The 12603-nt window shown below is 35.9% G+C and overlaps 1 protein-coding gene across 1 annotated transcript in view; it reads right to left on the bottom strand.

The window, feature by feature from the left end:
• Positions 1–5884: 5884 nt before the first annotated feature.
• LOC127538646 (uncharacterized) overlaps positions 5885–12603 on the bottom strand; it is a 61652-nt gene continuing 54933 nt past the window's right edge. The window contains exons 2-3 of the mRNA XM_051962418.1: positions 9165–9422; positions 5885–5998 (exon numbers count right to left, since the gene is read on the bottom strand). Of these exons, the coding sequence (XP_051818378.1) occupies positions 5885–5998; positions 9165–9422 (372 nt within the window). The remainder of the gene's footprint in view (positions 5999–9164; positions 9423–12603) is intronic.

The raw sequence follows: 12603 nt of genomic DNA, 5'->3' as shown, positions 1-12603 counted from the left end.
GTTTTTCACCTTCCAAATTTGACCAGCAGAGACCATGCCTGAAAGAGCTAAGCCATTCAACTCTGGACACCCCAGATCTTATGATCTCTTCTTTACCCTCTCCATTTTCTGTCCTGCCTGTTACTCATATACCCTTTCCTTCCTACATCCCCATTTTCTAAGAGAAATTATAATAAAATCAGCTTTTTTTGTTTTTGGAAAGAACAAGTCAATTGATTACACTATTATTCAACCAACTATTTTTGTGACTTCTCAGACAATAATTACATTTGAAGACTTCCCCATACATATTGTTCCCACACACACATTAGAACACAATCTCTTAAGTTCTCTTTAGCATTGTTTCACTTTTGAACTTGTATCATATCTCCAGTCCTTAGCATAGTATTTGCCATATAGTAAACACTTGCTTTTCTTCCTTCCCTTCTTCCTTCCTTCCTTCCCGCCTTACCTTCCTTTTCCTTTCTTCCTTCTTTCCTTCCTTCCCCTTCTCTCCCTTCTTGCCTTTCTTCCTGCCTGCCTCCCTTTATTTTCCCACCTTCTTTCTTCCTTCCTGCTTCCTTTTGCTTCCTCCCTCCCTTCCTTTTCTCCCAATATGAAAAAATAGGATCCAGTACAAATATAAAAACACAATCAAACCACATTTATATGGGGGAAAGGAAAGTATAGAATACTTTTTATTTTTCCTGATGTCAACTCTGGCCTAAATTGGACATGACCAAGATTAGAACAAAGGCAAGGTATTCTTCATGGTGCATCAATGACTCTTAGTCACTTCTACTAAGTTCTATCAAGTTTAGATGGGGGGATGGATTGGGTCCCTCAGAAAATAACTGCCTTGGGCATGCACTTTGCCCTCTCCCTGGAAGCCAGGGATAATAAGATAAAAGCTTCAAAAATATGTGTCTATTGTAAAGTTAGCAAGAACTCCTACTTTCGTTTCTATTCTATTGGCTGTAACTGGACTACCCTCTGATAAAATTATCTCTTCTACAACATATAACACCTCCTTTTCTCTATCATATCATACTGTATCCCTCCCATGTTACTGTGTAACTTCTTTGATGGTATAACTAGTTACTAGTAGTTATGCTAATTATAACTAGTTACTAGTTTTCAATATTATTTTCTAACATTTAATAGAAAGAATATATACTAACTGGGGAAGATGTTTTATTCGGTATATTTCTAGGTCATAAGTAGTAGCAAATCAATGTAATGTCATTCCTACATTCTATAAACCAGCCAAATAGCAGTCCTAGTTACCAACTGCTTAGTAAGTTTTTGAAATTGATATATAGCTCATAATTATAACAGAAAGTGGTACGAATCAATTTTAATATGAAAAAAATTTGTGAACATATATCTCAATTTTATACAAATGAACTTAATTTTGCATTATAGTTGTTACGTCATTATTATAAACATATAAGAAAGAAATTAACTTTTGAAATGGAAGTACACAAATTCAGACCAACAATTGATCAATTATTGATCATTCTATTTTCCCATAACAGGGACGTTCTGAAGTTAAAGATTAGAGGCAAACATGGAATATAAGAATCTTCAAAGCTATTAACCAACATCTTTTCACTTTATAAATCCAAAAATCCTTTGTAATTGTTTCACTCTACAACCAAACATTATTTTTTTTTTACTTTGTAGATGAATTTGACACATTTTTGCCCCAAAATGACTATTTTTAATGGGTTTCCACTGAAAGCAGGCATATGGCAATGCAAGACTTTATTAATTGCAACTGTGCCTCAAAAGTAACTAAAGTGGGCATATCTTTTGACTAAATACTACTATTACCAAGCCTATACACCAAAGTGTGATGATCACATATTTTAAAATCAGCTAGAGTCAGGAATTCAGGTTAAGGGAAAATTTTCAATCTTTATTCTTTTTGAGGTGAGGGGGATTAGCAATGTGAGCAGCTGCAACAAGATGCCAGCCAGCATTCCGCTTCTCTCCCCGCCCCTCTGTCTCCACCCACCAAAATCGTCATTTCCTATACAACACATCAGGACTTGCACAAAGAGTGGGAGGGAGCCATTCTTTCTCCAAGCATATATATGAATAGAGTGTGGTCCAATTACTATTTAGCCTTATGTGCTTGGGACCTCAGTGCATCAACTCGAGCTTCAGCCCATTACGCTAAAGAGATCAAATAAAGAAGAAAAAGACTCATATTTCTAAATGTGTGTGCATGTACCGTGTTCCCCTGATAATAAGACACTGTCTTATTATTTTTTTGGACAGGAAAAAAAAAACCACCAGAAGGCTTATTTTCAGGGGAGGGCTTATTTTAATGCTCTCAATGACGCCAGCAAGCAAATCACTGGGGAAGAACAGGATGACGCACTCATTGCTGCAGCTCTGATTGGATGCAGCTCAGAGCACGGCGTGCGTTTCAACCCGGGGGAAACGGGGGGGGGGGGGGGTGGAGGGGGTGAGGGGGGAAGAGACACGGTGCATACAGAGGGTACCGAAATGTAGGTGTAGCACAGGGGTTCACCTTCACTACAGTAGCAATCTCAATAGGGCTTATTTTCGAGATAGGTCTTATTATCAGGGAAACACGGTATATAAATGTATATGTATATATAACAGCATGATCTGAAAAACTTTGGCTACTTCAGTTGCTCCAAATCAACACTGATATCATATTTGCCACTAAAGGCTGTGGGATGCATACAAATGAAATGTTTTTATATTTTGAAAATTTATTGCCATTTCTCAAATCTTTTTCTTAAAGGTCTCAAATCCTGAGAGTGGTTAAGTCAAGAAGACCTAAACGCAAATAGTCTCAGACATTTACTATCAGCATAATTCTAAGCTATCCAATTTAACTACTGTCTGCCTCACCTTAGTTATCTGTAAAATGGAAATAATAACAGCATCTATCTCCCAAGATTGTTGTGAGGAGCAAATAAGATATTTCTAAAAATTTGAAACTATAAAATGCTATATAAATACTAGCTATTTATTATTATTATATTAGCTATTATATTAACTTTCAAAATGGAAGTACATTTCCTATTATTATTATTATATAATAATATAACTATTATTATTAAATAACATTTTGCTTTGATATGTTGAAGCACAAAACTATCTCAAAAAAAGCTTCTTCTCCCCTTCAACCATACAAATCAATTTGTGATGAACCAACCATGTGTTAAGATTATTGGGGGGGGGGGGTTAGAAATAGCTTGATAAACAGAACAGAGACTCCACAGCATTAACTGCCAATTACTGGACAAGTTCACTACCAGACAAGTTCATTACCAGACAAAATGATTAACCTACATGACAGTGATTTATTCACCTGGATAATATTGCCAAAGCAATTCTACAGCCTGGTTCTATTTTCCTTGTTAGCATATCCCTAACCTACAAGAGATTAGAAGAGCTCGAGTAATTATATTAAAGTCTTACCAAAAAAACAAACAAACAAACAAACAATTAGCAGGACTGAGACATAATGCTTATAATCAAAGCTCTGTTCCTCCTGCTAGGAAAATAAATATGACTAGGTCTTTTGGATTTTCTTAATGTTTTAGTCTTTTACATGTTTTATGTACTAGATAGATCTTGATGACAAAGTATAGTCAGAATTGTTTTCTAAATCCCTTTAATAAAACAAATGAATATACATAATCTCCCTCTGGTGTGGGGTGAAGCCCATCTGCTTTCCCCTAATTTGCCAAGTCAGCACAGGAGTGAGTGGACCAAACAGTGTCTATTGCTATAGATACTTGCGGTAAGCAAGCTGCTTGCAACCTGCCTTACTAAGATTTATTTCTCTGGTTGATCTGGGTCAGGGTTAGGGCTTTGTCATTTTGAGGGTCTGGACATCGTAGAGGAAAAATGAAGTCAGTCAATCTGTTAACCATTAAGATACTCTCTGAAGAATGTGAGAATGTCACCATAAGATAATGTTGTTTTAAAGTAGGAATGTAAGTACAGATCTTGAATCTTAGAACAGGAATGATGAACCATTTTTGAGACATCTGCATGGTACAGTGGGTACAGAGCTCTACCCTGAGTTCAAATCTGAACTAAGACACTTACTAGCCATGTAACCTGAGCAAATCACCTAACCTCTGTTTGCCTCCATTTCCTTAACTGTAAAATGGGGTCATACTAGCACATGTGTGCGTGCACGCGCGCACACACACACACACACAAAATGTGTAACAATTAACTGAAATAATATTTGTAAAGTTCTTAGCATGGTGTCTGACAGAGTAGTTCTCTAGTAAATGGCTTATTCTTATTCCCTTCTGTTTTCTAATTTCAGATTTGGCAAGCAGAAGCCTATGGATCTCCTCTCAGACTTTTAAAATATATATAAAATGAAATACAAAGAATACAAAAGAAACTAATTATATTGAAATTCAGTCATCAAAATATGAAAAAAAGACAAATTTCCAGATGCCAAGTTCGACTGTATAGCATTTCTCCCACAGAACTTGAGGGTCTTTCCAGTGCTCCAACTCAGACAGAGACCTTCAAACCAGTCAGTCAATAACTTACCAAGTGCCTATTGTGACACTGTGCTAAGCCCTAGGGAGTCAAAGAAAAGGAAAAACAAAACATCTTCTTGTTTGTTTGGTTTTTTAATAGCCTTGAAGCTCCTATCCTTTTCCTATCCCATGGATAGACTAATTTAAATTAAAATAATATTGTGTGATTAATAACATGTCTGAAATTGAATTCATAATCTTTTCCTAACCTCTCCCCTCCTCGTCCTTTCTTTATTATTATACAGAGCAACCTCAATCCTTCCATTCCTCCATGTTCTAAAACAAGGAGTCATTAAGGACTCTCACTATCTCTCACCCCCCATATCCTAATCATTGCCGAAGCCTGTCCGTTTCATCTCTATACATCTTTCCAACACACTCTATTCTCTTCTCTTGCATTGCAACCACTATTTTGCAAGCCCTTATCACCTCACACCTGGACTATTGCAATAGCCTGCTGGTAGGTCTGCCCTCTAGTTCTCCCCATTCTAATCCAACCTCCATTCAGCCAACAAAGTGATTTTCTTAAAGCATAGGTCAGACCACATCACTCTCTTACTCAATAAATCCCAGTAGCTCCCTATCTTCTCCAGAATCAAATACAGAAAGAATCCTCTGACATTCAAAATCCTTAATAACCCAGCCCTTTTCTACCTTTCCAGTTTTTTAATACCTTCTTTCCTGACATGGATTCTTCAATTCAGGAATGCTGTACTTCTGGCTATCCATGAACAAGAACTTCCACCCTTCAGCTCCAGGAATTTCCCCTGGCTATGTCTCATGCCTGTAATATTCTCCTTCCTCAATTCTACTTACTGGCTTCTTTGACTTCCTTTAAGTCTCACTTGAAATGTCATTTTCTACAGAAAGTCTTTCCCATCCCCTCTCATCCTAGTGCATTTTCTCATATTTGTCTCCTCCATTAGATTGTGAGCTCTTTGAAATCAGGGACTGTTTTTTGCCTCTTTTGTATCCTTACAGTGCTTAGCATAGTGCCTGACACATAGTGAGTACTTAATAAGTGTTGACTGACTAAATGAATTTTTCTAAGTACTCATAGAGAGTTAGATGTGATGTTTCAGATCAGATAAGACAAAAAAAGAACATCAGAAGCTTGGTCAGGAATGTATGTTTTTACTGTAATATTGTTTCTAATATTTTACAGATGAGGAAACTGAGGCAAACAGGGTTAAGTGACTTGCTAGTAAGTGTTTAAACTCAGGTCTTCCTGAGTCCAGGTCTAGCATTCTATTCACTATTCCACCTAGCTATACTAGGTGGTATAAAAAGATAGACCCAAATGAACTCACCATTCTGCATCTCATGCTCTATCGACTGAGTTGACTTTCTCAGTCATCATCTTTCTTCACCTCTTTGTAGCCTCTGATACTATTGATCATTTTCTTCTCCTGAATTTGCTGTTGGTCAGTCATGTCTGACTCTTTATGACCCCAGGAACCATACTGTTAATGGGTTTTCTCGGCAAAAACACTAGAGTGGTTTGCCATTTTCTTCTCTAAGAGTCTAAGGCAAAAAAGAGTTTAGTAAGTGTCTGAAGCTGGATTTAAATCTAAGTCTTGTGATTCCAGGTCTAGTACCCTATATATCAAGTCACCTAGATATCCAGAAATTACTAAATTTCTATTTTAATTTGGTGTTCTCAATCAAGAAGGACTATCTTAAAAATGATATAGATAGAACAAAATGGTTGACTAAAAATAAAAATCTAAAATATGTGATGAGGAGCTAAGAGGACAGTGCCTTTAATGAATTTAAATTATCTGACATTGACAAAATTATATCTCAAGGTACTGAAAGATTTTACAGGGTTGATCACTGAATTATCATCCATTGTCTTTGAGAAATCATTGTAAATAAAAGAAAGAAAGCTTCATGCTGATTTTCAAAAAATGGCATAAAGATGAATGTCAATTTTGTGTCAATTTTTTTAAATTATAGGCTGGATATAGAGGAGTGTACATCTAAGCACAGAAAAGGGGAAGATGTGATGATTAAGAGTCAGTATAACATGACAGTCATGAAGAACACATCATACCATGCTAATATTTTCGTTTTTTTATAGAATTTCTAGACCGTGTAGATTCAAAGAAATGACACATATAATATATTTACATTTCAGCAAAGTATTTAACAAAATCCCTCACAATAACCTGGTCAAAAGAATGGAGAGATATGTGCTAGTATAAGGAGGTAGATTTGGAATTAGTTGAATAATTAACTGGGTCCCAAACTGGAGTCAATCTGGATTATTATTATTTGTTCTCAAAGGGGATCAAATGACACTGCTATGTTAGAGTCAAAAATGGTGTGCTGATGTCTTTTGATTTGTGTGTAATTTGGATCTAAGTGAAGCAGAATTGCAGAAAGTCATCACCCTCACTCTTCTAGAACCATCAGTCTCCAGTGGCAGGACAGAGTCTTGGTTATCTTCAACCTGGTTTAGCCTGTCTGCTGTTTACTGGATTATGTCCACTGTGCATGCTACAGCTTCTGGGAACCACAGGTTAGAGGTGCATCAAATGGACACCAAAAATAGAAAGTAGCCCCTCAGCAGCCTTCACCTTAAAAGTACTAGTCTTCCCTGAACACATCCTATAGTCTTGAATATCAGCCTGGATACCACTCCATTAGTCTTATCCTATTCAAAAATATTGTTTTATCAGTAATTGGTGTGGTGATTTTCTTTTTTTAAAATAAAATAATGGTGGTTCTCTCTGGGAGAAGGTAGGTTTCTTAGGGGGGTTTTCTGGAGGCAGCCTTAGTTGCAGTTGAAAGTAATAATCACTCCAAAATGCAGCCAGGTGAGAAAAGTTCAGATCTTTTATTGCCTCCAATATATTCTGGTTAGCTTAGAGTCCTATCTCTCTGCTTGGTTCCAGGAGCTCTTGCAGCTTTGTCCTTTGCTTCTGCCTCTTGGTTCCAAGAGCTCCCTCCAAATGTCTCCAAATCCAAAGGTTTGTCCTTCAGCCTCTGCCTCTGCTTTCTTCAGCCTCCAGCCAGCACAAAGATGGAATGAATCTCTTGTCTCCTTCACTTGGGGTTTGGCTAGCTTTCTGGTGAGTCTTTCAGACCAGCTTGATCTCAGTGGGGGAAGTGCAGGAGCTCAGCCACCACAGTGGTGTGAGATGAAGATGAATCTGGTTGTGCCTCCGAGAGAGGGCTTCTCCTCAACTGAACTGATGCTCCCTTCTCAGTCTTCCGCTGAACTCTGTCTGAGAGCTTCTGTCTGTTTCTTATATATGAGAGAGAAGAATTGTGGGATATGAGAGAGAGGGATTATGGGTTTTCTCCCATAGTACTCTCTGGCCCTAAGAGCTTCAAGGGAGGTGTGAATTCGGATATCTTATACTAAACCCTGAAATCTCCCAAACGTGTGAACTCCAATGAGTAAAGGTGTGAACACAAGCATTGTATCAATTAGTTCTACTTAGTACCTTGTTTCAGGTTCTGCCCAAAACATCAACTCTAATGAGTTAGCAGTTTGTAAAGATTCCAACAAATTGGGTAAGCCAATAAATTACATATCAAATCAGTAAGTGATATAAAGCTAAGAAGATCATACATTTGTATAATCTTTTAGGATACTGTTTCTTTTAATCCAATGAAGAAGTGATTAGAAATCATGATACATAAATATTATCTGTTGGAATCAGTTTTTTTTAAGCTTGGAAAAGAGAAGATTTGATGGGCATGTGATCATAATCTGAATTTGGAATGGTGTATAGATTTAGAATTAGAAGGAAAGCTAGAGACCAACTACTTTGTTTTACTGATGAGGAAAATGAGACCTAGAGAAAGGATAGGTTATTACACAAACTTACAAAAGTACTAAGTATTTATAAATTTAAACTCAGGTTCTCTCACTCCAAATACAGCAATTTTTCTGTTGTTCTAGGAAATATTTCCTGTTGTCTTATACACAGGGATTAGGCTGAAATTTATGTTTCAGTGATCACTCTTCAGACTGGATTCAGGATCTTCCCAACTTAGAATTTTTTAATTTTTATGCTCTCTCATGTAGGGATGACAAGGTCATTTCCCTTAATGATCAACCCCATAGTCAAGTGTTATATTTTATCTGTGCTCTATAACTAAAGAAAATATGGACAGGATTCATGAATTCATAAAATGACAAAATGGTTAGAATATAAGTCAAATATTTAGAGATTTAGAGGGGTCCATGATATCATCAAGTTCAACCTTCTCTTTTGTACATGAGAAAAATGAAACACAAAGGGATAAAATGTATTGTCCAAGGTCAGATGGCTCACAAGTATCTAATGTTGTATTTGATTTTGGGTTTTCCTGTCTCCAAGCCCTATGTTCCAACTACTATGTCACATTGACATAATAAGAACTAAGGAATTAGTATTTCTTAGTATGAAAAAGTGAAGATCAAAGAATCTTCACATAATTTTCTTCATGAAGCAGACAAGATCTGGGCAAAGGAAGGTCAACAAAGAAAGTACAGGAGCTTCTGAGGAGTTTTGTTATACCAGAAACTAGGTACTAAAGGAAAATCTGGGGTTTGGGAAGGAGAAAAGGAAGAGATATTGAGTCTACATTCAATAAATAATTTCCAGGGACTGAAATAATGGAAATCCATACATGAGGGAGAAAATCGCATTGAAAGTCAAGGGGCTGGATGATGTCATCTAATTGGTGGGATATAGAAACAGAGTTCATGTCAGGGTTCAAGATAAGAAATCTAGTAATGCTGGTGACTAATTTGAATTTATTTGTGAAACATGATTGATAGCAGCATTCATATTCTTCTGCAACTGCCAGCATTGGAACCTTGTCATTCAGATACATAATTGATGGTTCTTCATATCTTAGTTTAAACTTCAGTTTTAGGGATTTGGTCTAGAGTGGGAAGGAAGAGAGGAAAGGAAGGGAGAAAAAAAGGAAAAAAAAGAAATGTATGTAATTATTCTATATTTAAAAGGAATAGCAAGTTGGACATAATAGATTTGAAATTTCATGTGCAATTTAGCTATTTTAAAATTCTACTTAATTTATAAATCTTAAATTTAGAAAACAAGCATTTTGGAATGTTTTAGTTCATAAATTAAAAACAAAATAAATAAAATTATTTTTGAAATCTGAAAAAAATACATCCTGCTAGTGTAAATTATTATACAATAAAATAGATTATCCAGGAAGGCAATAAAATCTCCTTTGGAGGTCTTTAAAAATAGTTTAAATACTAATCAGTTTGGGATTGTTTAGTGGTGGCCCTTTAGATGGGAGAAGACTCTAGATATCTTCTTGAGTTGGTAAGCATTATGAAATGGAACAGATCTAAATTAGTTCCATATTTAAATTTCATTAAAAGAAGCTTAGATTTTTTTTACACTAACAAGCATTTCCTTTACAATTAAAGGGTTATACAACAATTAACTAAAAAACTTACCAGAAAGTTTTAAAGAAAAGGATAAATAGATCTTTTTTGTTGTTTGTTACTCTTTTATTGAGATAGTTTTTAGTAGAGTTTAGAAGTACTCTAAAACAGAAGAATTTTTTTTACCATTATTGCAATTCTCTCTTAGGGAATATGATAACAATGTGGTACTTCCTCCCCACTTCTCTACCTCCTTACCTTCTTCACTCTCCACCCCCTCCTATAACCTAGAATATTAATTATATTGTACTTGCTTCTAGAAAGTAAGAGAAGAACCAGTTTGATGCCAACTTTTTCAATGATGTCCTATACTGACATGCTGTAGCAACTCTTTTCCCATTTGAAAAGTTTCTCCAAATTATTTTTATGTATATTTTTGATAGGCTTATGTTTAAGAATATGTCCATTCCTGCATTCTCCATCTCCCTTCTGGGTCAAACTGGAAAATGAGTTCACTTAAAAAGAACCATCATCACTCATTCTTCTTCACTGGGTCTATAAATCAATGACATTTTTAAAGTTCAAGATACATTTAAAACCTAAACTTAATGCAAACATCATAAACCATTAACTGATCCCTTCCAAAGTTCAGCTTAGACCCGGGAGACATTGTTGGACTTGACTATGCTGCTCACAAGTGCTCATTGTTATTTTTGGATAGGCAATTCTACAGCCTTGAAAAGGATATATACAAGAAGAGATTTTTTTTTTCCTGTTGGAAGAAGAAATTGCAATTTGTAGGAACATCCATGGACCACAAATCATAGTATCATAATTTAAGTCTGCAGAGGAGCCCAAGAACAACCTTGATAATTTTCCCCTTGTGAACAAAAGAATCAAGCCCTCTTTAGGTGGTCCAGTGGTTGGCAGCCTGGTGAAAAGCCACACAACCAGATGTCATTGCTTGAGGAAAGAAGTTGTGCAGATTCACACATGAACAGAGGGAAAGGATTAGGGAACAAGAAATGAGAATTAAAAAGGGAAGGGGGACATGGAATAATTTCCATTAAATCATAGATGCTAACCAACTAGCTAGAGAAGACAAACACTACTGTAGTATTTTGCTCATACAATCCTTATACTTCTTTTTTATTTATCACCCTCCATTGAGTGATAAATCCTTGCATTCAACAAGCATTTATTGAGCACTTACTATATACCAGAGACTATGTGAGGTAGTTGGTATACAAAGAGCTCACATTCTATTGAGGAAATAAGTACATAGATAATTAAATAGAAAATATATGTTAAATAGAAAATTATTTAATGATGGGGAATTGGGGGACAATTGAAGGAATCGGGAGAGGTCCCTTGTAAGAGATAACAATTGAGTTGAATCATAAAAAATCTCAAAAAGAGAGAGTTCATCCCAAGCATAGGGAAAAATAAAATACTAGTTCTAAGGATATTGGTTGTCTTCTCTAAGAAACTGGTCATAATCTATAGCCAAATTGTTTGGTACAAATTATCCCATATCCCTCTCTCTTTTTTCCTATGACTACAAAACTGTCTTTTAAACAAGTGTTATTCTTTGTAAATGCAGAAAAGTGGGCTAAATCCCCTCCTTCAGATCATTAGTCTCTTTTTATTCTGCTCTGGTTCTCTGAGTAAATCAGAAGAGATCATTAGTCCAGTGTGCCCATTTGTCACTTAAAATGGATAGATGATAACTACTAGGGGAGAACTAAGCATTCAGGACCTTAAACTACAAAAGCCATATCTAGTTAATGCTTGATTATTTATAAGTGGACTTTCCATTGAAAAGTTTTCATCCTGGCTTGCTCTTGCCCAGCCACACCAGCATATTTCTAGGCTTTTATGACCTCAAGGAAAACAAATTAATATTAATCCAAGCAAAACATAATCCGGAAGGTAAATCTACTAAAAATAACAATAATATTTAACATTCCAAAATGACTCTGCTGTGATACACTCTACAATGACTTCTTTTATTAGAGAACAAATAATAAAAGGTTGATGGGAAAAATATTCTAATTATCATTGGGATTAGTCAGCAGCAGGCCCAGTTCTAACCCTAATTCACTGTGTGTGGCCTGAAGCAGCTCACACTGACTCACACCTCCTCATCTGGAAAAAAAGGTTAGATGAGAGAATGTAGAATGAGGTCAGTAGCACCTAAAAGGGTGGAGGAGAGGAATATTCATAACTACCAGACCCTCAAACAAGCATAAAAATGCTAAGTAATAAATGGATTCCAAGCACAAACAAGTTTTAAAGTAGGCTGACCAGTTTTAAACAGTAAATATGCCCTTAATCTCAGTTCATCAAGTCCATAAGTTTTGGATTTGAAAGCTGATAGAGTCCTTATAGATTATGAATGACAAACATATCATTGATATAAATCAAGTATTTTGTGAAATAGTCACATTCTAATTGAAGATTTTTTTTCTGATTACAAAGTTATAGGAAAGGGAACTATGGATTTGGAGAACAGAAGAAAGACTCAATTCTCCCACACTTCAAGCTAGCCAAAAGGCACATTATTTGAACTCTGTCAAAAACAGGCATCAAATCTGAAATCCTGTGAGATTTCCTTCCAAGTATGATCCTTGATTGCCAACCTAATTCATTAACAATCTTAGAGGCTTCTTTTTTCCCTGATGTCATCCCCTGAACTCTCAC

Source organism: Antechinus flavipes, chromosome 5 (assembly GCF_016432865.1).
Source record: "Antechinus flavipes isolate AdamAnt ecotype Samford, QLD, Australia chromosome 5, AdamAnt_v2, whole genome shotgun sequence".
Lineage (NCBI taxonomy): Eukaryota > Metazoa > Chordata > Mammalia > Dasyuromorphia > Dasyuridae > Antechinus > Antechinus flavipes.
This window is presented reverse-complemented; position numbering and strand designations above follow the sequence as displayed.